Source organism: Sitophilus oryzae, unplaced genomic scaffold (assembly GCF_002938485.1).
Source record: "Sitophilus oryzae breed Bouriz unplaced genomic scaffold, Soryzae_2.0 scaffold_1436_pilon_pilon, whole genome shotgun sequence".
NCBI classification, from domain to species: domain Eukaryota; kingdom Metazoa; phylum Arthropoda; class Insecta; order Coleoptera; family Curculionidae; genus Sitophilus; species Sitophilus oryzae.
In genome coordinates, this window is record NW_022146100.1 from 3,059,873 (window position 1) to 3,085,326 (window position 25,454).

The 25,454-nt window shown below is 31.3% G+C and overlaps 2 protein-coding genes across 3 annotated transcripts in view; one reads left to right on the top strand and one right to left on the bottom strand.

Moving 5' to 3' along the window:
- The window catches only part of LOC115876441 (extended synaptotagmin-2), a 61,340-nt gene extending 41,508 nt beyond the window's left edge, over positions 1-19,832 (bottom strand). Inside the window, exons 1-5 of one of the 2 annotated variants that reach the window (XM_030892212.1) lie at positions 19,403-19,832; positions 7,352-7,549; positions 3,932-3,973; positions 3,727-3,867; positions 694-770 (exon numbers count right to left, since the gene is read on the bottom strand). In XM_030892212.1, coding sequence (XP_030748072.1) covers positions 694-770; positions 3,727-3,867; positions 3,932-3,973; positions 7,352-7,549; positions 19,403-19,492 — 548 coding nt within the window. In that variant the 5' untranslated portion in view covers positions 19,493-19,832. The remainder of the gene's footprint in view (positions 1-693; positions 771-3,726; positions 3,868-3,931; positions 3,974-7,351; positions 7,550-19,402) is intronic. The other variant, XM_030892213.1, reaches the window with a different exon arrangement.
- A 1,617-nt stretch (positions 19,833-21,449) lies between these two features.
- LOC115876442 (EF-hand domain-containing family member C2-like) overlaps positions 21,450-25,454 on the top strand; it is a 28,139-nt gene continuing 24,134 nt past the window's right edge. The window contains exons 1-2 of the mRNA XM_030892214.1: positions 21,450-21,616; positions 24,691-24,867. Of these exons, the coding sequence (XP_030748074.1) occupies positions 21,560-21,616; positions 24,691-24,867 (234 nt within the window). The 5' untranslated portion in view covers positions 21,450-21,559. The remainder of the gene's footprint in view (positions 21,617-24,690; positions 24,868-25,454) is intronic.

Below are 25,454 nucleotides of genomic sequence, written 5' to 3' on the forward strand. Positions count from 1 at the left end.
GGGATAGACTCAATAATTTTTTGTTTTATTTTACGTTCTAAATAAATGTTGGTAGTTATTAAAATTGTTATAAAAATATATAATTCTAATAAAAATAGATAAGTTATAATAAGTATTTATTAACACAAACATCCGATACGCTACTGAAGCAGGTAAGTCAAATTAACGTATCTAAATTCTTTGACATCTAATCTTTGACAAGTAGTGAATAAAAGCTAAAATGCAAGAAAATATATAATTTAGTTAATTTAAGTGAATTTCATAAATGATCGGTTTACTACATGTATGTATATTATATAGTCACTTACTAGCGAAAAGTTGTTCCATTATTTCACTCAATTTTTTCCGAGATCTACCGCACGCTACACAACCAACTATTTTAGAGTTTTTTTCGATAAATCGCGATAATGTCACTGTTAATTTAAGTTCTGCCACAATTTCCATCTACATTTACTACCTTTATACAACTATCAGTAGTAGAATAAATAATAAGTAACATAAAATAAGCTCCGTAAAGACTGACAAATCCACAAAATTTCAAATCAAATTCAAATGTGTCAAATGAATCGTCAAACAGAACTGTCAAGGATCCCCACCCTAGAGAGCTTTTATGGTGGCTTTTCCGCCCACCATGCATAAATACATGGATAGCATTATGCTCCTTCCTTAGTCTTCTTATTCAAAGCTACTTACAAAATATCAAGATCCATCACTATTTCGTTTCTATCAATGTTTTTGTCGTAAACTTTTACACCGCCAATTCGAAATGGCTGGAATAAAATAAAATTTCTTAGTAATTATGTTACCTAATAAAAGTACCAGCAAACTACAAATAAACTATACAGGGTGGGACACTGAAAACTTACAATGGCTATAATTTTTAAACCAAAAAAGATATCAAAAAAATACCGTTTTTATAATACCAAGGGGGAATACATATGACGTATTTTTTGAACCACCCCGACCTACCCCTTAGGCGGCACCCCTACTCACTTGAAAATCTTAAATGGCAACACCCCACTTGTGGCGCTTTTTTGGAAAGCCCATGAAAAATGTTAAACGATGATCATAAAATATTTAGGGTGAAATTGAAAAACTACCCCTAACACGAAAAATTGGGTGGACATTAATGAAAAAGGTGATTTTTTCAGCATAAGTTACAAATTGGGACCCAGCTAAATGAGACAAATGAGGTATTTTTCAAACCACCCCAACCCACCCCTAGGTGCCACCCCCTCACTTCTAATCTCAAGATAGCGATACCCCGGTTGTGACACTTCCTTGGAAAGCTAATTGAAATTACAAAACGATGGCCATACAGACTTCAACTTAGTTACTGGTAACTAGTGATAAGAAATGTAGGTGTGACAATTTGAAAGAAATTTAAAATAATAATTTATTTTAACAATTGCTCAAAATGACAGCCGTTTTGTTCCATACAAAAATAAAAACGATTTTCAAATTCTTCTCTCACTTTTTGGAAAGTCTCTCTCGGAATATTTCGACATGCTTCAGTTCTCCTCTGCCGCAATTCGTGCAACAAACCTGGTTTTGTCTTGTAGACTATGGATTTAGTGTAACCCCACAAGAAAAAGTTTAAAGGAGTGAGATCAGGTGACCTTGGCGGCCACTCGATTGGACCCCTTCTGCCAATCCATTGCTGTGGATAATTATTTATCCAACCACCGCCTTGTGACAATAGAATAATGCGGAGGGGCTCCATCTTGCTGAAAGTGTATGAGGTCTTCATTAAGAGTTATAATAAATTTCTTTGTACCAGTTTTTTTTTCTCGCAATGGTACATGGATACAAAAATAATTCATTCTATTGATTTTGACACGTTTTGACATTTTTTTTATTTTTAGCTCCATTTTTTTCGTTCTTTTTTATGACAGTCGTTCAGCATTTTTTATACGCTTTCCAAAGAGGTGTCACAAGTGGAGTATCGCTATCTTGAGGTTAGAAGTGAAGGGGTGGGTCGGGCTGGTTTGAAATATACCTCATTTAGCTGGGTCCTAATTTGTAACGTATGCTGAAAAAATCACTTTTTTCATTAATGTCCACCTAATTTTTCGTGTAAAGGGTAGTTTTTCAATTTCACCCTAAAAACTTTATGATCATCGTTTAGCATTTTTCATGGGCTTTTCAAAAAGACGCTACAAGTGGGGTGTTGCCATTTAAGATTTTCAAGTGAGTAGGGGTGCCGCCTTAGGGGTAGGTCGGGGTGGTTCAAAAAATACGTCATATGTATTCCCCCTCGATATTATAAAAACTGTATTTTTTATTTTTTGATAACTTTTTTGGTTTAAAAATTATAGCCATTGTAAGTTTTCAGTGGCCCACCCTGTATAGTCTGCCCAGCGAGTAGTTACGAAAGTAGATGTTTTCGACAGACCACATAAAAAAAATACAGAAAATATTTTTAATTTTTTTTATTAGCAATATTTATGTCCGTTGAGCTTCAAAAATATGAGATTTGCTTCAGAATTATGTGAGCTTCTTACAAGGCCAAACTTTGATAGTACAGAGCGTAAATAAACCATCGCCTATCCCTGGAATGTTTTTTTTATTTTTCCTTACTACATTTTCCTGAATTTTTACGGATTTTTACCAAGTTTTTGAGGTTAGAAAAAAAATGTGATGCGTAATTCTGATAGCGGATTCGTGCTCAGCGTCGAAAAGTCTTATTTAATTAACGAAGTTTATTAACACTAAATAACACTAAAAAACTATATAACATTTATAACTAATGAATAAACAAATGTGTTCACTACAGAAATATTTAAGAATTCTTTGGTGGAACCGGAGCGTTACCACCATAGACTAATGTCACGTACTAGAGATAGATTGGGCACTGATATAAAACAAATGGGTCCGTCATTTAGAGCCACCTGGTGATCCGGAAGAAACTAATGGAGAGTTTTGGCATAACATAATTTTAGCGTTCCGTTACTTATTAACGCTAATTAAAACGGTAACGTTATTCAAGCGCAAAATTATTCCTTGTAAAATATAAAATAATAAATATAGACTTTTTTACTGCCATTTTATGTTTTATTAGATCATTAGAAGTGTAACATAATTAAAACAAAATTAAAATTATAAATACATACATTTTAAACACCAACAATAGATCACATAGCGCATATTTTTTTTTGATTTAACTAAATTATAATATAGTAAAAATAGTATAGACTAATTAACTGTTACTAAAAATACTATATATTACCAACTATGTACTTACTTATTAACTATTTTTTTATTTGGTTTATAAATTATTATTTCTAAAATATCAAAATGACTTTAATAAAAAAGTTTAGTATCTAACACGAAAATGATGATAGACTGTAAGTATCAGAATGCACAAACTAATAAAAACACAAACTAGGTATAAACACAAATCACTGAACTTTCCGACAAATCGGGAATATCTCGGAATATCTGAATTAATAATTATTTAAATAATGATTTAAAAATAACTTGACGGATCACCAACATTTTGTCAACTAGACAAAAACTAGACCATAGACAGTAGTTAACATAGAGACTGTCATGTCATCTTCATAATATAAATTAGAAACCTGTACTTTAATGTCTTTTGCGCCGTCTGGCGATGCGGAAGAAACTAAATTTGTAGTTCTATAAAATTACCATTGAGTGTCTAGGGCATGGTTACCACACAAGATGTCAAATGTCAAAATGAGAAAAACTTTCAACTATACTTACCACAGATCCCAAAATAATTCTTTCAAATTTAAATCCAGACAATTTATATTTTTCTAAGCTCTCCTTTAGTGCTGGTTGTATGGAATCTCTAACCAACTGTCTGGCGTATTGATTTACATTTGGCCACACTTGTTTGATTATCTAAAAGAGAAATAAAAATCGATATTACAATTAAGATCGTAAGAGTAGTTTTGTTTTTATTTACTCTATTCAGCCATTCTGCTCGTTCGATATCAGGGAAAAACACCTGGAATAAAAAGAAAGAAACATTAGTTAATAATTGTATGTAATCACGAATTTTCCCAGCAAACTTATAAAGTTATTTAGAAAATCGTCCACGAAATATATTAGTTATAATAATAAACAAAAGTGTCACAAAAAAACGAAAATACAGTCAATACAAAAAAGAAAAAAATGATTTGTCTTTAAACATATTTGTAATTAACAAGAGAAAGAAGTAAGACTAGCCTAGAAGTGTAGAATTATCTATTCATCCAAAGTAGTAAAAATCAATCCATATGTTTGATTTGGTTCTACCCTGAATCTACCCCGAATGGGGTAGCTGTGGCAACACTGTCTTATATAGACAACGAGAGGATACATGAGAGTGACAGTTGTTGGACAGACATTAGCAAATACCTCTTTGGTAATAAAAAATGTTAACATGCAAATATTTCGTTCTAATCTTTGAATAAGAAGACTAAGGAAGGAGCATATCAAAAATCTTAGGTACACCGCGATGGGCCTCAAATATGGCCGACTTAAATTCCGGTTTATCAGTGTCGTTCTAATTTTATTTAAAAAATATAAAACTATGATGTAGGGTAGACGTGGGGTAGACTCAATAATTTTTTGTTTTATTTTACGTTGTGAATAAATGTTGGTAGTTATTAAAATTGTTATAAAAATATATAATTCTAATAAAAATAGATAAGTTTTGGTTTGGTTTGGTTTGGTTTGGTAATAATAAGTATTTATTAACACAAACATCCGATACGCTACTGAAGCAGGTAAGTCAAATTAACGTATCTAAATTCTTTGACATCTAATCTTTGACAAGTAATAAATAAAAGCTAAAATGCAAGAAAAATATATAATTTAGTTAATTTAAGTGAATTTCATAAATGATCGGTTTACTACACGTATGTATATTATATAGCACTTACTAGCGAAAAGTTGTTCCATTATTTCACTCAATTTTTGCCGAGATCTACCGCACGCTACTCAACCAACTATTTTAGAGTCTTTTTCGATAAATCGCGATAGTGTCACTGTTAATTTAAGTTCTGCCACAATTTCCATCTAGATTTACTACCTTTATACAACTATCAGTAGTAGAATAAATAATAAATAACATAAAATAAGCTCCGTAAAGACTGACAAATCCACAAAATTTCAAATCAAATTCAAATGTGTCAAATGAATCGTCAAACAGAACTGTCAAAGATCCCCACCCTAGAGAGCTTTTATGGTGGCTTTTCCGCCCACCATGCATAAATACATGGATAGCATTATGCTCCTTCCTTAGTCTTCTTATTCAAAGGTTCTAATATTACCGTTAATATACTGTCAAGGTGTATGTGGCGCCATCTGTCGGAGAATCGAGTAACTAAAAAACGTGTATTGCTGGTTGCCTACATTGTCATGAAATCTGAAGACATTTTTGTTGGGGCGCCATCTCTTAATCAAGTCGATAAGTAGTAAGCGAATCAAGCAATAGAATACACTAGTAGATGGCAGAAAGTTACCGATAATTTTAGAACGTTCCAGAAACACTCACCACAGCTATATAAAAGGTGAGCGCTCGGCAGTTGGGACAGTTTGAAGTTTAAAAATACCGCGTTTTAAATTGTGAAGTAATTGGTGAAGGTGCCAGAAAAGTTAGAGTAACAGTAGTTGCATAAATTGTGTATTATAATCAGTATAAATTGTGTGTACAGGGTGGGTCAAATTCGACGCTTTTAAATGGAAACACCCTTTTCTATAGGATATAGACAAAAACTAATATCGGTGTCTGGAGCTCAATTTTTGTCAAAAACATGATGGTGAAAACTGCATATCGATATCGTTACCGTTTCGGAGTTACGGGGTGTTTTTCAAAAACACGCATTTTTGACAAATCGCTGTAACTTTTTTGCTATAGAAAATGTTGTATTTTTATTAGAATTTAATGGTTTAAGTATAATTTTTTTAAAATTAATAATTTAAGAATTATCAACAGAAAATTTGATTTTTTATATGGGACACCCTATATATTTTTAATTTATTGGAAAGAATTTAAAATTACCTTTCCAAAAATATAACACACTTGATATTTTGCTCGATTCCTCTTCGAGATATAGAGTATATAAAAATTCGCCCGCTATAAATAAGTAGGCTTCTAAAAATTCTACCTGTGAGCATCAATTAAAACAAAAATAATATTTGCTATGAGAGATGCAAAATTTTATAACAATTTAAAATATATTTAAGTCAACATCAACACATTTAAACTATATATAATAACAATAGAAATAAATAGCAAACCAATACGTCAGATTTTGCTACAGGTGTTCGACATATCGACCGTGTTGGACAGACGAGGCAGTTCTTGAACATTTCTCGCGGAATTCATTAACTCTGTGGGGGTGAGAGATACCCTCTCATAACTGCTAAGTATTTCTAATTTTTGTCTAGATTATACGGAAGAATAAGGAACTTTTATTCTTCCGCAAATATATCCATAGGATTAGATCCATGGGCACTAAGTCAGGCGGCCTCGACGGCCAACGGCTGGGATCTTGGTTAGCTATTCAATTATTCTTGAAATTGGCTGCAAAAATTTGCTGATAACTTCAGCGTTCAGAGGCGGTGCGTCGCCTTGCTGAAAAAATATGTTTTCGAGTTCCATTAAGGGCATATCATCAATAAGGGGTCCAAAGCCTACTAGTTAAAAGTGGCGAACTTTTAAAAATTCTGTATTTCGAAGGGGATTATAACAAAATATCAAGTGTGCTATATTTTTGGGAAGGTAATTTTAAATTCTTTTCAGTTAATTAAAAATATAGAGAGTGTCCCAAATAAAAAATCAATTTTTCTGTTGATAACTCTTAAATTATTAATTTTGAAGAAATTATACTTAAACCATTAAATTCCACGTAAAAAGGTGCTTTGGAAATGTTTTCATAAAAATGCAAAATTTTCCATAGCAAAAAGTTACAGCGATTTGTTAAAAATGCACATTTTTGAAAAATACCCCGTAACTCCGAAACGGAAACAGATATTGATGTGCGGTTTTCACATCATGTTTTTGATGAAAATTGAGCTCCAGACACGGATATTAGTTTTCTTCTATCTCCTATAGAAAAGGGTGTTTCCATTTAAAAGCGTCGAATTTGACCCACCCTGTACAGGGTGAGTCAACGATAGAGTAAAGTCCATTGTCTCATTTATTTCAAGGTTTACAAAAAAATGTTTAATATAAAAGTTATAGGGATGGTTAAAAAAGACATATTATGTATATAAAAATGCATAATTGTAAATTTTTTGTCGATAATTTTTGATCAATAAATATTTCCGATTGAAAATATTTAAACTTTGGTTAAACTTAATAGACGTTAATTGAAAACAAGATTTCATATCTTACCCAAGCTGGAAGATCATTCAATCTGGCCAAAATTACATCTTTTTCACTGGAGAGTGCTTGAGCTTTGGCCGTATTCCTTCGACTCACACTTGTCTTCTTCCATTGGTCCCTGATGACGGATAGAACCAAAGGACCGATAAACCACGCAACTGACCATTGCATATACCCAGCCAAATACACGATGCCTATTATAGAAGCCTGAAATTAGAGAAATAGTGATAAAATGAAGCGAAATCTACTTTGAATTGCTATGAAAAATTCATCAAGTGCAGACATATCTAGAGCACCTTAACTAAAATTGCATTACATAAAAAATGAATTATGGCTTGTTCCTGTCAATAGCCTTATTCCAAATTTAAACTGAATACCTAGAAGTTTAAAGGAACTTATTTGAAATTAATTTTTTTACTAAAATGTAGCACTGAATTTTCGCACATATAGGTACTTGTTATTTTTATATTAATTTATTTTCAAAAAAGAAATATTTATCTAGATTTGACGCTATTAAAAATGCCTGTAATTTTTATTGTTATAACATTTATGTGGCAGATCGTGCCTTCAATTTGAAAAAATTGAGATATGATTAAAAATAGGATTTGGGCATATTTTAACCGGCTAAGACAAGAAAAACATTAGACAATCTACATACATAATATATAAAATGCTAATATTTATCTGTGTCGTCTCAACTGAAGTAACGACTTACTCTAGAAAGTTGCTTTTTTTACTAAAAGATAGCTAATTGGCTCTTCTAAAAACTGTCGTCGCCGGATTTTTTGTTTGTTATTTAATTAAAATTCACTGGCAATTTTAATTACATGTCAAGATTATAAATGGCGTCTTTATTTGGTTTTATTGAAAACATCGGTACAACCATTTATCTTTAATCCTATGCCTCACCTAGAGTCAATTAAGTCAAATCTGATTACAGCATAAAAAACAATCTATTTATAACTTATACAGGGTTGTTCACCACGTATGACACGGAGCATTGTAGCTAAACGATGAGATTTTTACAAATTGTTAAGCATACCGCGCACTTATGCGCAGCGCGGCGCGGCTAAGCGCGGCGAAAAACCGTGCAACGGATTAAATTTGTGTTATATAATGCACGTCCGCTGACTCAAGCGAAGCAACCGCTTGCACCGCGCGCCGAAGCGCCGTTCGTTGCAGACCTAGAATCCAAAGCGAAGAAATTCTCTTCGGGCCGCTTCGCGTGCCCTAGTGCGCGGTGGTCAGCGGAAACTTTCTTTGTTTTTGCTCATTTTCGGAATTTATTTTGGGTGTCTTCGGATTAATGATTCTACGATTGATGTATTACTAATTGGCATTTAGGTTGTGTTTAGTCAAGAACCCGTTTATTTTGTTTGAATTTGTTTCTTGTAATTTAATTATTGAGATCATGGGTGATGAAACATTCATTTTGATTATACAGAGCTACAAAGAGTTATATGATGTTGGGGACCCAAATTATCACAACCAATTGAGATGAGACAATATCTGTGAAGAAAATAAGCTATTATTGTTATTTTTAGATCATAAATAAAATAAAATATGTTCCACCAATGTACGGACTATTTAATTTAGAATAACGGAAAGATCTACCCATTTAAGAAAAGATGGCATTACATAAAATAATATAAATTATTCTCTATTAGTTTTATTTAGACATTATTAAAAACTTGCTTGAAACTTGAAACTGAAAGTCTTTTCTTAACGCCAATTGGGCAGCGAAATCTAGTTTTTTGACACTCTATAGTTGGTATTAACAAAGAAAGAAGTTCAGCAAGTTTTTGGTGGGTCATTCTATAATACTTTTAATAAAAATTTTCTTTTGACTTCCAGCTTTCGTCTTTCTTAAGCGGCCCTCACACGATCAATAATATTGTCAATGTTTTTTATTGTCAATATTTTATCAATATTTGAAAGTTGGCCTGACACGGTCAATACATATATCAATATTAAGTTTTGTGCAGATATTAAGTGTGAATTATACCCTCGATTATACCCTATGCCAAAAAATTAAAGATAAAAAAAGCGTGTCATTTTGGCATTTTGGCAGTGAGTGTCAGTCAGTGAGAAAAAATAGAGAAAAGCATTTAAGAAAAGACGTTATATAAAAAATGGATATCGAAAAAGAGAAAGGTTCGGCCAACTAAATCTTCTAGAGTACGTTAAGAAACGGGAGCCTGATGATTGCGATCTAAAACTGGTGAAAACAATGACGGCGATGTTCCGTCTTCCGCCATGGTTACGAATAAACTAGTCAAATTTTGTCAATCATGCGACCTAACGATCAATATATTGTCAATACGCCTAGCTCCGCCTTTAATATTGTCGAGTATTTTCAGGATCCCGAAAATCCATCAATATATTGAAAGTACATCAATATGTACGTTCAAACGCTCAATAATATTGTCAATAATCAAAAATATTGACAATATTATTGATCGTGTGAGGGCCGCTTTAAATCTGAATGAAGGTGTATTTTCCGTACGCATTTCTTTTTATATTAATGTTATGAATCCAAAATTTTCTCTTTTTGTTCTCACCCATATCTTTTTCTTTAGTTATTGTACATAAAATAAGAAAATCTCCCTCTGAACTGCTGCTGGAACGTGAGGACATAATGAAGATTTAATACACCTTTATATCAAACCGTCACAGAGATAATACTAAAATTGAAAGGGTCAGCTCAAAACAATTTTAAACTTTAAATACCAACCGCGTACGCAAAACCGTGCATAAGTTAGCGGACCCATCAAAAATTCGCCGCGCTGCGCCGCGCCGCGCTTCGCATAAGTGCGCGATATGCTTAAGTTTGGGGTTCGTTGAAGGACTATTAGAGCTACAATTTAAAAATATTTTTACAGAGTGTCCCAAATAAATAAAAAATATTAAAGGTATTTTTTTAAATGGAACACCCTGTATATTATTACATTTTTAGTATCTACGATTAAAATAAAGGTAAATTTGATTAAGGTTTATTATACTTAAACCTTACCTTACCGTTTTTGAAATATTTTCAATTTTGTGAAATTGCAGTAAAAATTTTGAAGCTTCATTTCCCCAGGGTATCAATGTTTTTAATACTAAATATTTAATGAAGTTTATTTATTGATCAGTTATTGTGTCGCAACCTTATACAGAGTGTCTAAAAATTTATTTTAAATAATTATTAGCTTCAAACGGCAATAACTTCTTTAATTTAAATGGAATGCCCTGTATATTTTAGGAGAATCAGATGCACAATTAAATTGTCTATCAAATTGTATTATACCATTTTTTACCTATCCCTTCAAGTTTTCGTAGAAAATGCATTTTCTTATAATTTAGACCTCATTTATCAATATATCCATGGAATATTGACATTTTAGATTGTTTTTAAAGCAACAAATGTACAAAATGTACAGACTAGTAATATTATCGTTTTTAGCAAACGATAATATTACTAGCCCATTTGTATGCAAAAAGAAAACTATTTAAATCTTTATAAAAGAGTATACCATTAAATTAAATATAACACCATTATTTCCCCACATATACTAATTAATTACATACTTAATTGTGTTCGTTAATAAATTATTATAAATAAATGTGGATTTGAGTCAGAAATCAATATAATAATAAGTTATCAAATTAAAGTCTCTGTTGTTATAAATAAGCATTTATTAAAAAATGAAATATCATTTTTAAGGTGTTACTTTTTATCACACTGTCTAATGCCCATACAAAATTCAGTTTTTTAGTATTTGGAGCAATTATTATTAATCAACGCAAACAGTCAGTTAATGTGTTTGAATACTGGAATCATATTAATTGATCCTCTTTAACAAATATTTAAACAGTTTTTTTTTATTTTTTAATGAAATAAACGAATTATATCGACAATTTTAGTATCTGTACTCTTGAAAAATTTGGTACATCTTTAAAAATAATCTAAATGTCAATAGTCCATGGGTATATTGATAAATAAGTTCTAAATTACAAGAAAATGCATTTTCTAGGGAAACTTAAAGAGATAGGTAAAAAACGGCACAATATAATTTGATAGACAATTAAATTGTGCATCTGATTCTCGTAAAATATACAGGCTGTTCCATTTAAATTAAACAAGTTATTGCCGTTTGAAGCTAATAATTATTTAAAATAAATTTTTAGACACTCTGTATAAGGTAGTATTATTTTTATTATTGCAACACAATATCTGATCAGTAAATAAACTTCAGTAAATATTTAGTATTAAAAACTTTGATACCCTTGGAGAAATGAAGCCTTAAAATTTTTACTGCAATTTCACAAAATTGAAAATATTTCAAAAACGGTAAGGTTTAAGTATAATAAACCTTAATCAAATTTACCTTTATTTTAATCGTAGAAACTAAAAATGTAATAATATACAGGGTGTTCCATTTAAAAAAATACAACTTTGATATTTTTACTTATTTGGGACACTCTGTATCTTGTAAAATTATTTTTAAATTGTACCTCTAATAGTCCTTCATCGAACCCAAAACTTACAATTTGTAAAAATCTCATCGTTTAGCTACAATACTCCGTGTCGTATGTGGTGAACAACCCTGTATAACACGATTCGTCAAAGCAAAAAAATTGGTATTTTTAAAAAATATAAATAATATATGCGCCTTTTCTACATACAGCAGTTAAGAGGAAAAAAAGTAGAATTCAGTATCTAGTACTAGTCCCATTAAAACCCGCGACAGCTTATTTTGTGCCAGCTATTGCTAATCGATCTTTTTTAGGGTTCCGTACCCAAACGGGAACCCTATTACTAAGACTTCGCTGTCCGTCCGTCCGTCCGTCTGTCACAAAGGTCTATCTTATGAACCGTTATAGCTAGACAGTTGAAATTTTTACAGATAATGTATCTATGTTGCCGCTATAAGAACAAATACTAAAAACAGAATTAAATAAATATTTATAAATAAAAAAGTACTTTCACTAAACATTATCTTTTAAGTAAGAATTTTACATAGAATCTTTCAAGTTCTCGGTGGCCACGTGGTTAAGGCGTTAGCTGAAGGTTAGCTGCTATGACGTTGGAGCCGTAGTAACGCAGGTTCGAATCCTAGTCAAGACAACTTTTTTTTAATCGTTTCTTTTTAATTTTTACATATTTATTTTTACTTTTTACATATTTATTATTGATTAATACTTTTGATAAAAGAATCGTTTCCTTGTCAGAAAATTGGTCCAGAGTGAACAACTATTTAGCTCAGTAAAAAGTGTAAAGTGTAGGCTCAGTAAAAAGTGCAAACAGTCCAGTCTTTATTGTTTAGTTTTTATCGGAAAAACATAAAAAAATTATAAGGGTAAGTTATAACTTTTGAGAAATACCCGGTATGTATAGGTATAATATTATTTGTTAAGTATACAAACGAAGTCACGATGTGTGCGTTCAGATTTTAGTTATTATAATATACGACTGTATATACAAACAACAAACATGTGAACAGGTGGAATATTATCAGAATTGTTTACACTCATTGTATTAATGAGTCATGTGAAGTAATTACTATGGTAATTTATCTGGCGATATAAACAGGGACGGCGGAAGGGAAATATTGAGAAAAAAACGGCGATGGCTATGACATGAAGATCGCTGTCATTTTATATGTAAAATTATATGGGGAATGTCAACGATCGTCATTTCCAAGCCAACTAGACGCCGTTTTTTTTTCGATCATACGGTATTTTGATGTAGAAGTTGACAGTGCCAACTAATAATTGATTATTGATGTGGTCAGTAGAATGTTGAATTAGAACTGGTTATAACTCATCTACAGTCTCAGGGCTTTGCAAAAAGCAACTATCTGAAACGGCTCCACAGAGGTCAGCTCACCAGCTTCGACAACAGCCATACCAAAGTTGATGGCACGAATGGTTGTCGTCTCGGCGCACTCAGGGTGCAGCCACACTATCCTAAAAACGGCGTATCGGCGTAACGGCGTAACGACCTTGAATCGATTTCCAGTAATTCTATTGGCTGAAATTTTTGACAGATGAATATGACAGATAAAATTTCTGACAGATGAATGTTTCAGCCAATAGAATTACTGCAAATCTATTCAAGGTCATTACGCCGTTACGCCGATACGCCGTTTTTAGGATAGTGTGGCTGCACCCTCAGAGATACGGTCAGAGTACGTAGATCGCCGAGCAGCGACAGAAACCGTCGGCCCTTTTGATGTGGTGGGACGGGTGGGACCAAATTTTCTTTCTCTCTCTTTTGACGTGTTTGACAGATAGACTACGTATTTAACTGCTCAACTTATGAAGTGGTCCTATAAACATGATATACACTGCTCATAATTTGAAGTGGAATTAATTATAAAGTTTTATACAAATCTTTTTTGTTTTGTTTTATCCTTATTTCTAAATTTGAATGTATAAAATATCTTACTGCTAATAAATAATTAAAAAAACGATCGTTGCCTGAGGTATACTTGAAATAAATTATATAGAAATATTTGATAAATGGCAACGGTGGCAACTTCGCTTCTTCGTATGACAGATAACCTACTTATTTCGCGCAGCCGCAAAGAAAATTGAAAACGGGACTGTCGCTACTCGTCGGTTTAGGTACTCTGATACGGTGTTCTGGCACAGTTTAAAGAATATAAATATATCAGTTGGCCCACTCTTCGCCCGTATCAAAATTCCTCCCGCCGCTCCCCGCCTGTCTTGTAGACTTGGGTCAGTCTACATCCGTTGCTCGACGTGTACACAGCGTTCCAAGTTTATTTTTGTTTTGTTTTCGGTTCGACGCACAGGGTGAACCAAAAATAGTGTTTTAGTTGTTCGAATTGTGAATAAAATGTCTACTAGAAATATTTGTGCAGTGGATGGTTGTGAAAGTAGAATGACAGACAATATATCGTTCTTTAGGTGCCCAAAAATGAAGGAAGGTATGTGTTTATATAGTATAGGATATTAAGTATATAATAATTAAAGTATTAGACCTTTGAATAAGAAGACTAAGGAAGGAGCATAATGCTATCCATGTATTCATGCATGATGGGCGGAAAAGCCACCATAAAAGCTCTCTAGGGTGGGGATCCTTGACAGTTCTGTTTGACGATTCATTTGACACATTTGAATTTGATTTGAAATTTTGTGGATTTGTCAGTCTTTACGGAGCTTATTTTATGTTATTTATTATTTATTCTACTACTGATAGTTGTATAAAGGTAGTAAATCTAGATGGAAATTGTGGCAGAACTTAAATTAACAGTGACACTATCGCGATTTATATATTTATCGTAGATCTCGGCAAAAATTGAGTGAAATAATGGAACAACTTTTCGCTAGTAAGTGACTATATAATATACATACGTGTAGTAAACCGATCATTTATGAAATTCACTTAAATTAACTAAATTATATATTTTTCTTGCATTTTAGCTTTTATTTATTACTTGTCAAAGATTAGATGTCAACGAATTTAGATACGTTAATTTGACTTACCTGCTTCAGTAGCGTATCGGATGTTTGTATTAATATAAATACTTATTATAACTTATCTATTTTTATTACAATTATATATTTTTATAACAATTTTAATAACTACCAACATTTATTCACAACGTAAAATAAAACAACGAATTATTGAGTCTACCCCACGTCTACCCTACATCATAGTTTTACATTTTTTAAATAAAATTAGAACGACACTGATAAACCGGAATTTAAGTCGGCCATATTTGAGGCCCATCGCGGTGTACATAAGATTATTGATATGCTCCTTCCTTAGTCTTCTTATTCAAAGTATTAGACATATTAAGTATATTATAATTATGGAAACCTAACTATGAAAAAATGGTTTTAAAAATATACATATAAATTAAGAAAAGATTTTACTCGAAATATGCACAAAATATTTATTTTTAACAATTAGTTTATTATTTTAGTAGATATTTTAGAGTAGTTGTAGATACTTTACTATTATGTTTTGGATTTTGCAGTATTTACCGGTTTGGCAAAGTACATATTAAATTATTTTTTAAGATATTTGCATTTTTTAAATAGCATGTTTTGCTTTTTAGATGTTTACATTTAACTTTAACTACCGTAAAGTCCAAATTTTATCGTCAGGTCATAAAAATACGTTCATACAACTTGTTCTGCTATTGACAAGTTTTTTACTAAATTTTATGTAACAGTAAATATAACAATTGGCGAGCACATGGGAAAAACGATGAGTATCCAGAAATGATAAATGTTCAGGAAAGCGTTTTTTTAATTCAAATTACGCATGGTCATTTATATCGTTTTCCCATTTTTAAATGCCTGTTTCTATGTGGCCGTTATCGATATTCCCGTTTATTTAGGTACCAAAAGGTGTAGCTTTTTGGTACTTTCATATTGACAATTCCATATTCCAAAGAATTAGGATAGAATAATATATCTAATATTTTAATATTAATGTTTTCACCATAATATGTATAAGTAGAGTCTGATAAGGAAAATAACTTGTAGGTGTGGAGCCTGGAAAAGTGCCTTAGAATTTATAGGATCCCACAGATATGAAAATTATACACCAGAATAATATCATAACCGTATTATAATTTGCTAAAGAGAGATATGTTATTAAATAATAATAAGAAGAAAGTAAATAAATATTGATCAATTATTAAAGACGCCTAAAACTGTCAATCAATAAAACTAGTACTGTATTTTTATTTTTCTACTTGCTATATTAAAATTCCTTAGTATTTTTAGTTGATCCCTCGTATACCGCCAGCGTTCTGACTTATAAAATAGCACTTCCGCTGCACCCGGTAAACGTACAAATTTTTTGTCACCTCGAAGGGTCACGGGCCGCCTTTGAAGTCAAAATAACAATAGAATTCCTTAGAGTGGGCCAACTGTATATATTTATATTCTTCAATCTGTGATATTACTCAATACTACAGTGAGATGTTTCTCAAAGTTGTTACTGTCTATTCAGATTACTATGTTTAAATATTTTAGAAGGGGTCATAAAGCCGTCCCTGACTATAAATTTAAAAAAAATGTTTACATTTTTGGCTACCAGATTTTATATATAATTAAAACCCGCTGTTTATTGTACTCGCCTATTTCAGGAATATATGTATATTTTTAGAATTTCTCTATTTTTTGATAAATCGGATAAAATTATTGTGGTCAAAATTATAGAATTTCTATTTTTTAACTAAAATTATAAGATAAAAGGGTAAAAAGAGTAAAGGTCTGGATCCGGTGGCTGACCTTGAAGCCCATATTTACTGCATTTGATCATCGATACTACGCAAGCGCACATCGTCGATGTTGCCAAATTGCAGTTTATTTTCGAATTATTTGCAGTTGAAAATTTTTTTTTTGAGTTTTAATCAATAATAATACAAATTCTATAATTAATTTTATAATTTCAGATTTATCTTGATATCCAAAATTAAGGTAAGAAGGATAATGAAGATTGTGAAATGAAAGTATTATGAATATATAAAATTGTAATAATAATAACATTTACTTATATATTTACATTAGAATTAAAAATTATCATGTACGGATTTTTTCTTAATCGTTTTAAACTTATTAGAATTATTTTATTTCTTTCAAGTTATTTAATTTCTAGTTATTTACAGGCAACAATAGTTTTGATTATATGTATTGATGTTTTGAAATACCGTATGATCGAATAAAAACGGCGTCAACGATGGCTATGAAATGAAGATCGCTGTCATTTTATATGTAAAATTATACAGGGAATGGCATGGATCGTCATTTCCAAGCCAACTGGACGCCGTTTTTTTTCGATCATACGGTACTACCATGACGAGTCTTATAGAACAATACACGTCAATGGGAGATAGAGGTAACATCTTACCTATAATGTTACTAATATAATATACTTTGATTATAATGTTTGTATCATAATTTCTTAAAAATATCAAGTTAGTGGATTAATAGCAATTTTAGACATATATTTTATCGAAGAGTGTGTTGATAAGATTAAAATAAGCTTTATGTTTTATCTTTTTCTCTTTAGAAGGGAGATGGTTTGTGTGTAAGAATACATTACAGCATTTAATATCGTGTACTTTGATATTCTTTTCTTAATTTACTGTAATTTCTTGTTTCCTATAATGCCAAATCTTGACAATATGGCGAAGGTTGAGTTTTGATCTTATTAGTTTTATACCTGTGTTTATACAAGACCAAATTAAGATTAGTTTGTAATTAGTTTGTGATTTATATTAAGATCTTTCTTATAATATTTGTTATGTCTTGATCTTAATACTATATTATACTTTGTCTGGAAAATAAATGTTAAAATATCTTAATTTTGCATATCCTATTCCATCCTTCCATTAGGAAAAATATGGTTTATAAATCATATTATGCTAAGAAAATCACATAAATTAGGTGTAAGAATAGAGAAATCTTAAGGTAGCAGAAAAATTAATGCAATATATGTATAAGCAGAATTAAACAAGGTAACTGTAAATGTTGCTGAAGCTGATTCTACAATTTTAATTACGGTAGCTAACAGGCTTTTTAAGGCCTCCATAGTTTTGATGGAATGTTAAAAAAACTTATTATGAACATGACATGGAGCTACAGCATTAAAAATTAAAAAAAAGAAAAAACTTGGACACATCCCTTTTAATTTCCCGAATTTTTAATAAAGCACTTTTTAAACGTAGCATTATAATCTAGAGCAATTAGATTAATTATAGGAATCTAGAATTTTATTTCTATTTAAGCTATGAAAATACATAATAAGCATTCACGTTTCACGTGTTGTGCGAAATATTAAAATAATAATATAAATAATATACCGCGTACTATGATTGAAAAAAATAGCATCAGCGATGACTATGAAATGAAGATCGCTGTCATTTTATATGGGAAATGTCCTCAATCGTCATTTCCTAGCCAACTAGACGCCGTTTTTTCGATCATACTGTATATATTGACAAAAAAAACACTGAAAAGCACATATTTTGTATTGTTTTCTACTGAAAATAATTCCAAAATAACTTGCAATCTGGCAACATCGAAGATGTGCGCCTGCGTAGTGTCTGTGACTATATACAGCAAAAACTCGTTTCAAGGTCAGCCACCGGATCCACACCATTACCGATAAAAGTTAGTAATAAAATTGATAAATTCAAAAAAGAATGATACGTATGTAGAAATAATATAGGTACCTATTTGTATTTACACAATGCTATTCAAATGCATTTTAAATTGTTATCTCACCTAATAACTAATTAATTAATATTTAAAATACGCCCATAGTTCATATATGCAATTTACCTGTTTAGAAATTGTTTAAAATGGGTTACTAATACCAATGATCGAAAAAAACGGCGTCAGCGATGGCTATGAAATAAAGATTGCTGTCATTTTATATGTAAAATTATACGGGGAATGTTATCGATGTTTGTGTCCAAGCCAACTGGGCGCCGTTTTTTTTTCGATCATAGGGTACTATAAAAAGAAGGATAAAAGTCATCGTTACAAAAAAATAGCTAAGTAGGTACTTATTTTCAAAAAAAAAAATATTAAAAAAAGTTACAGATTCGCAGTTTTCAAATAAATTTTGAAAATATTAAACTAAAAACTAAACAAAATTATTAAAAACGCACTTTATTGGCTATGGCTTAATGTGTTTTAGTTTAAACACAAAATAGTGTATACCCAAAATAGATTTAATTAAGTTTTTTTTGTAAATATTTATTGTGAAAAATAAATACTAATTATAATTAAAATAGGTAAATAGCTTTTCAAAAGTAAAAAATATTAATGAAGAAATTCTAAAATAAAAATATTAACGGATAAAAAAATAATATAAATCTGTAGGTAAGTACTTAGATATAAATTTAGTATCTTTAGGCCGTTTTACAGTTCGGAATTGTGTTGTTACATTCATTAACACCAACACTGAGTATTAAAATTTAAACCCTCTCTATAACTTTTCCAGATATATCAAAGTTTATAGTTTATCTAAGCAGGTATTTTTTTAAGTAGGTATTCAAATATAAACATTGGCATACGCACCTTTTTTAAAGCACTCCAAATAATACTGACAATACTGGATTCTGTTGTGTATTGTTTTTTCTCATCAACGGATTCCTTGCTAACACTCATGGTTATTTTTGTTTATTTTGTTTACTTACATCCAGCACCCACTTCAACTTAAATTGTTGTTATTCTTTATAGGATACGGAAAACAAAACTTAAATTTCAAGATTCTAAATAGATAGAATTCAAATAAACAAAAATATTTTGATACGATAACTACAAACAATTTGATGATGTCATGTCTATATTAGACGAGTTGATTTCTTTTATCAGTCTCTGAGAACCGGCTTATAGAATATTACCACAACATTACACAGTTTCCAATAAGAGAGGCAATACGCAATACTATCGCAAATCGCAATACAATCATATGTTTCCACGGCCGTTTTGTCGATTTAAGGAAATTTCACTGACATGCGCTCTTTAAATGAAAATGTGGGTCAAAGTATTACTAGTTGCCTGAATCAGGGACTATTATTTTAGATATAAATCTCTGATATAAATAGTACCTAGTTTTAAAAATCGTTAAATAATAAATAGCCGATTTTTTTTAATCACAGTTTAATATGTTTTATTTTCTGGCTGTTTCTGTTTAATTAATTTTAGCAAAACTCTTTAGCGATAAATTTAAAATATACAGGGTCGCTGGTATTTATGTGAATGTTCGATTATTAGGTAAAATATACAAGGTACCACAAAAAGTTAAATTATCGGGTTTTTAAACGTTTAGTAGCTATTATACAATATAGATACTATTATAACAGTAAATTTTAGTATACAGTGTCGGTCATAAACTTATAGCACATCAATTTTTTTTTTAATGCAACCCCCCAAGGTATATATTATTGCATATTTGAATTCTTCCTTAATTTTAAGCAATAATCGTAATATCCTTTATACAAGGGTAATACACTTGTTTATAAATTTACAAGGGTAATACGCATAACATACGCATAATCTACCGTATGATCGAAAAAAATTGCGTCCAGTTGGCTTGGAAAATTTCTCTGTTTTTTTTTTCTCAGGTAAGATTTCGACAGACGATGACAGAAAAAAAACAGGTGAATTCCATACCAATCCATTTATTTAACTAAAAAAAGTTTCTAATATTTTTTAAGTTAACTATGGATGGATTTATAAATAAATATGGAATGCTTCTCTTGTTGTTTTTAGCCAGTTTTATTGGTTTATTTCAAAAACGACAGATCATATTTCAATATTATTGGTTTGACGCAACGATGAACCACAAACAGACGCCTGTGCGTATGAACTCGACTTAAGATTTTTGAGAGTTGTCAATCTTTTGCCAAATTACTTGTTATGTCAAATTATGTCAAATAGAAGTGATAAATATTTTGCATTTTGCATTTTGGACTGTGTTGTTACTTGTGTTTCATGTTTTTTAAAATTAAGTGGAAGAAAACTCGAGGGAATATTAAGTGTTGACGCAGACCATAGTTTACAGTTAATATTCGATGCACAGAGACCGCCAGAGATACACTTTGCCAGAGATTATGGCCAGAGAGTTATATTAGCCACAAATAAAGTTGTATACCATCTCGTATATGGTACCAAAAACTGGAGTATCTGTAAAATAACATCACACGACAGGTAAGTAATACGTTTTAGTACTGCAGAAAAAATTAAGATTAATGTTAATCAACCAAGATTAGATTTTTTCAGTTTTTTTCACAATATTTTGAAGTAATCACTTGTCACTTTGTCACTCAAAATTTAAATATATTAATTATGCGTTCCAATTGTACCAACTTATTTTTTTGTAAAATAAAATAAACTACTTTGAAATTAAAATGACAGACACATCTATCACCGTCAAGGATTTTTTCGTTGAGCCAAAGCGTTGAGCAGACTATAATAGACATTTAGAAACCCTATAATTTTTATATTTAACTTTTTGCGGTACCTCGTATATTTTACCTAATAATCGACCGTTCCCATACATATCAGCGACCCTGTAGGTATATTGATCAAATAAAATTTCTGTTAGTTTTTCTTGTTGCCAAAGTAACGCAAAAATGACAAAAATGACCGCTGTATCATATCTTGACGTATAAATTTGCGCTGTTTTGTATTTATTCTACTTTTTTTCGTTGTATGAAATAAAAGTTCATCATGTCGGTGCGTTGTCCAGATCTTCCGTTTTTGCCTGGATATTCGTTCAATCCCAATGTAAGTTAAATATATTTATGTCTCTGTAATTTTTTAAAGTTATTTCTTGATTTTTTTTAAATTCTGATATTTTTACTTATACAGGGTGTTTCAAAAAACATGTGCCATCTCTCGTGCGGAGATTCCTCACGTAAAAATAAGATTTATTTTTCATATCAACATAGGTCCAATTGGTTTGCTTTATTTCGTAGCTACAGGGTGTTAAAGTCTTATTATTTTTTCTACTTATTATAATTTTCTTCCAAGTGCTTTTAGCGTTTCGAATGACATTTTGAGGGTAAAAGTTACTACCGTATGATCGAGAAAAAACGACGTCAACTATGTCTATGAAATGAAGATCATTTTATATGTAAATTTATATGGGAAATGTCATTGATCGTCATTTCCCAGCCAACTGGACGCCGTTTTTTTTTCGATCATACGGTATAAATGCGACATATTTTAACGCTAAAAAAGTGTCGACATATTCACCAGGGACGTGCATATGGGTTATCACTGGAATATTTTTCTAAAAAAAGCATGTACGCCACTGACTTTTTTTCTTAAAAAAATAGTGTAAGCAGTTTAATGCCGATTAAAAGTTGTCTCTTGATATTTTGTCGATTTCGGCCTTCTTGATGAGATAAACGCAATTTTATTAATTTGCCTTGGTCCAAGTCTAATAGCAACCTTTAAAAAATATTAATATCATTAACTTGCGAAAGTTTTAAAAACCGTAAGCGTCACCGCAAATCGCTCCGCCCACTCATTTTATTGGCTACTTGCAAATTTGTCGAATTTTTATTGATGGGACGCGTCGTCTAATTTTTTACGAAAAACATCGAGAGAATATCGTTTCCCGTCTCACGGATACCCCGTAGCTACAGAACGGACAAACGTACTGTAATAATAACTAATATTAATAATATTTAATAGTAAATTAGGTAAAATATTTTATTAGTTTTATTTTTATTTTTATTTTACTAATTGTGATTCACAATGAGGTCGAATTCGACAAAATAACAAGAACTAACTTTTAAGTAGCATTAAACGGTCTCCACAATTTTGATATCAAAAGAAAAAAGCCAGAGGCGCATATGATTTTTTTTTGAAAAATATTTTAATGATGACCCTGATGAATTAATCGACATTTTTTAGCATTAATATATATAGCACTTATAGTAACTTTTACCCTCAAAATTTCATTCAAATCGCTAAAAGTACTTGGAAGAAAATTATAATAAATCGAAAGATTATTAAGATTTTAACACCCTGTAGCTACGAAACAAAGCAAATTCGGATCTATGTTGATATGAAAAATAAATCTTATTTTTACGTGAGGAATCTCCCCACGAGAGATGGCACATGTTTTTGAAACACCCTGTATAACTCAAAAACTAAATGGTACCTATTTCATACAGGTATGTATTTGGTTACTTTCCTTTACTATTAATATGGAAAATTTCGTAACTCCCAAAATAACATTAATCTGGATAATTTAATCGATTTTTTACATATTTTATCCATGTTTATACAGTGGTGGCCAAAAGTATGGAAACTTTTTACTTTTTAAAATATCACAGAAAATATTGCTATGCTTAAACTCTCAGGAATATAAATAAACAGCTTATCAGCAAATAAAAGTATTTCAAAAATTACACAGCGAAAAAAATCTGTTTAGCAGTTTTTGTAGGAGAACAATAGATTTCTTGTGGCCAAAAGTATGGAAACCATAAATAATTAATTAAAATTATTTAGTTTAAGCTGATAAACGGTACAATTTGCTTCAGATAAATATAAACATCATGCCCAAGTCTAAATATTTCTCTACGGATTTAAAAAATAAAATAGTTGAATTATACAAGAGCGGTTATAAACAAATTCAAATAAGTAAAAATTTAAACATTTTAAAAGTCACCGTTTCGAAAATAATTCGTAAATTTAATAAAACAGGGAACGTTTCAACAGCTTTTAAGTCAGTAAGATCAAGAAAGTTGTGCAACAGGACAATGAAAGTAATGAAGAGAATATCAATGGGAGATCCAAGAAAAACATCCACAGACATTTCTCGAGAAATGGGTGAAAGGGGAATATCGGTGTCTGCACGCACGGTGAGAAGAAGGTTGGATGACATAGGACTTTTTGGAAGAGTTGCGGTGAAGAAACCACTAGTATCAAAGAAAAATAGGATGGCCCGCTTTAAATTTGCTCAAGATCATCTCACCTGGTCTTATCAGAAATAGAATACTGTACTGTTTAGCGACGAAAGCAAGTTTCAACTGTTTGGTAGTGACGGGAGACGTTATGTCCGAAGACCAAAAGGTACACGGTACCGCCATAACTACCAGATGCCCACAGTAAAACATGGGGGTGGGAGTATAATGGTATGGGGGTGTTTTTCTAGCTCAGGGGTTGGTCCTCTTGTTAAAATTGATGGGATAATGGACCGTTTTTTTACAAAGACATATTGGAGAATAATATGCTGCCTCATGCTGATGAAGAAATGCCACTCAGATGGTTGTTCCAGCAAGACAATGATCCCAAGCACAAATCTCGGTTTGTTGAAAATTGGTTAAATGAACATAATGTTCCACTAGTGGATTGGCCCTCACAGTCTCCGGATCTTAACCCCATAGAAAATTTATGGGAGCATTTGGATAGCAAAATTCGAAGCCATTCTATTTCAAATAAAAATGAATTATGGGAAGTGCTAAAAACTGAATGGGCGGCCATTTCCTGTAAAGATTGTACGAGATTGATAGATTCGATGCCACGAAGATACGAAGATGTAGAGAAGTAATTAATTCAAAGGGATATTCCACTAAATATTAGTAATTTTTATATTATCTTGAATTTTAATAAACATTCTTCTTAATTTCCATACTTTTGACCAAAAAAATATTCATAATTTTTTATATATATTTTGATAGCTGTAATTTTTTATTTAAATGTATTAGGTTTTTTAGGAAATTATTTGTAGGTCACGATTATATAAGTCGTTTTATTTCATATTTTAATTTCCCAGAATAAATGACAAATTAAAAAAGTTTCCATACTTTTGGCCACCACTGTATATATTTTTAAAATAATTGCAGATTGGGAAAACGCAATATGGCCGCACCCCTATTTTCGGGTTTATTGGGAAAAATAACAGGTCGCTTGTTGAAAAAGTGAAGCCCAACATGTTTGGACCTCTTTCTGACAAGTTTCCCTCCATTTACCCTCCTGGACAATCCGTGGAACTACCTGGCTGGATAGTTTTTGACAAACAGGTATATCATAGTCACTATTCTGACAGAAATGTTGTCTTTTCTCAATTTCTATAGGTTTGGTGCTTTAAATAAAAAGATTCAGGAAGGAGCACATCAAAACGCTTAGATCGAGTGCGATGGGGCCAAAAATGGCCGACTTAAATTCCGGTTTATCAGTACCATTCTAATTTTATTCAAAACGTGATAAATGATATGGACTCAATAATTTCTTGTTTTATTTTCAGGGATCCCTACCTTAGGTCCCCACCTCCGTCCACAGCATGCATGAATGCCACTCACAATTAAATATTATACCGTATGATAAAAAAACGGGTCAATCATGGCTGAGAAATGACAATCGATAATAATTTTGGCGAGATCAATCTCTAGACGTCATTTACTTAAGACTGTTCAAAATTAACACTAATTAGAGAGGCATTAATAAAGAATAGAACGTTCCAGACACAAGAATTTATTTCCAAAAAAAAATTCTCGGATTTTAAACTGCACTCAGTGGCGGACTAAAGGGGGGGACGGAAGGGGCGGTCCGCCCCGGCCTCTTTGGGGGGCCTCCAGATCTTAAAGAGCATTTTTTTATTCAACAGTCA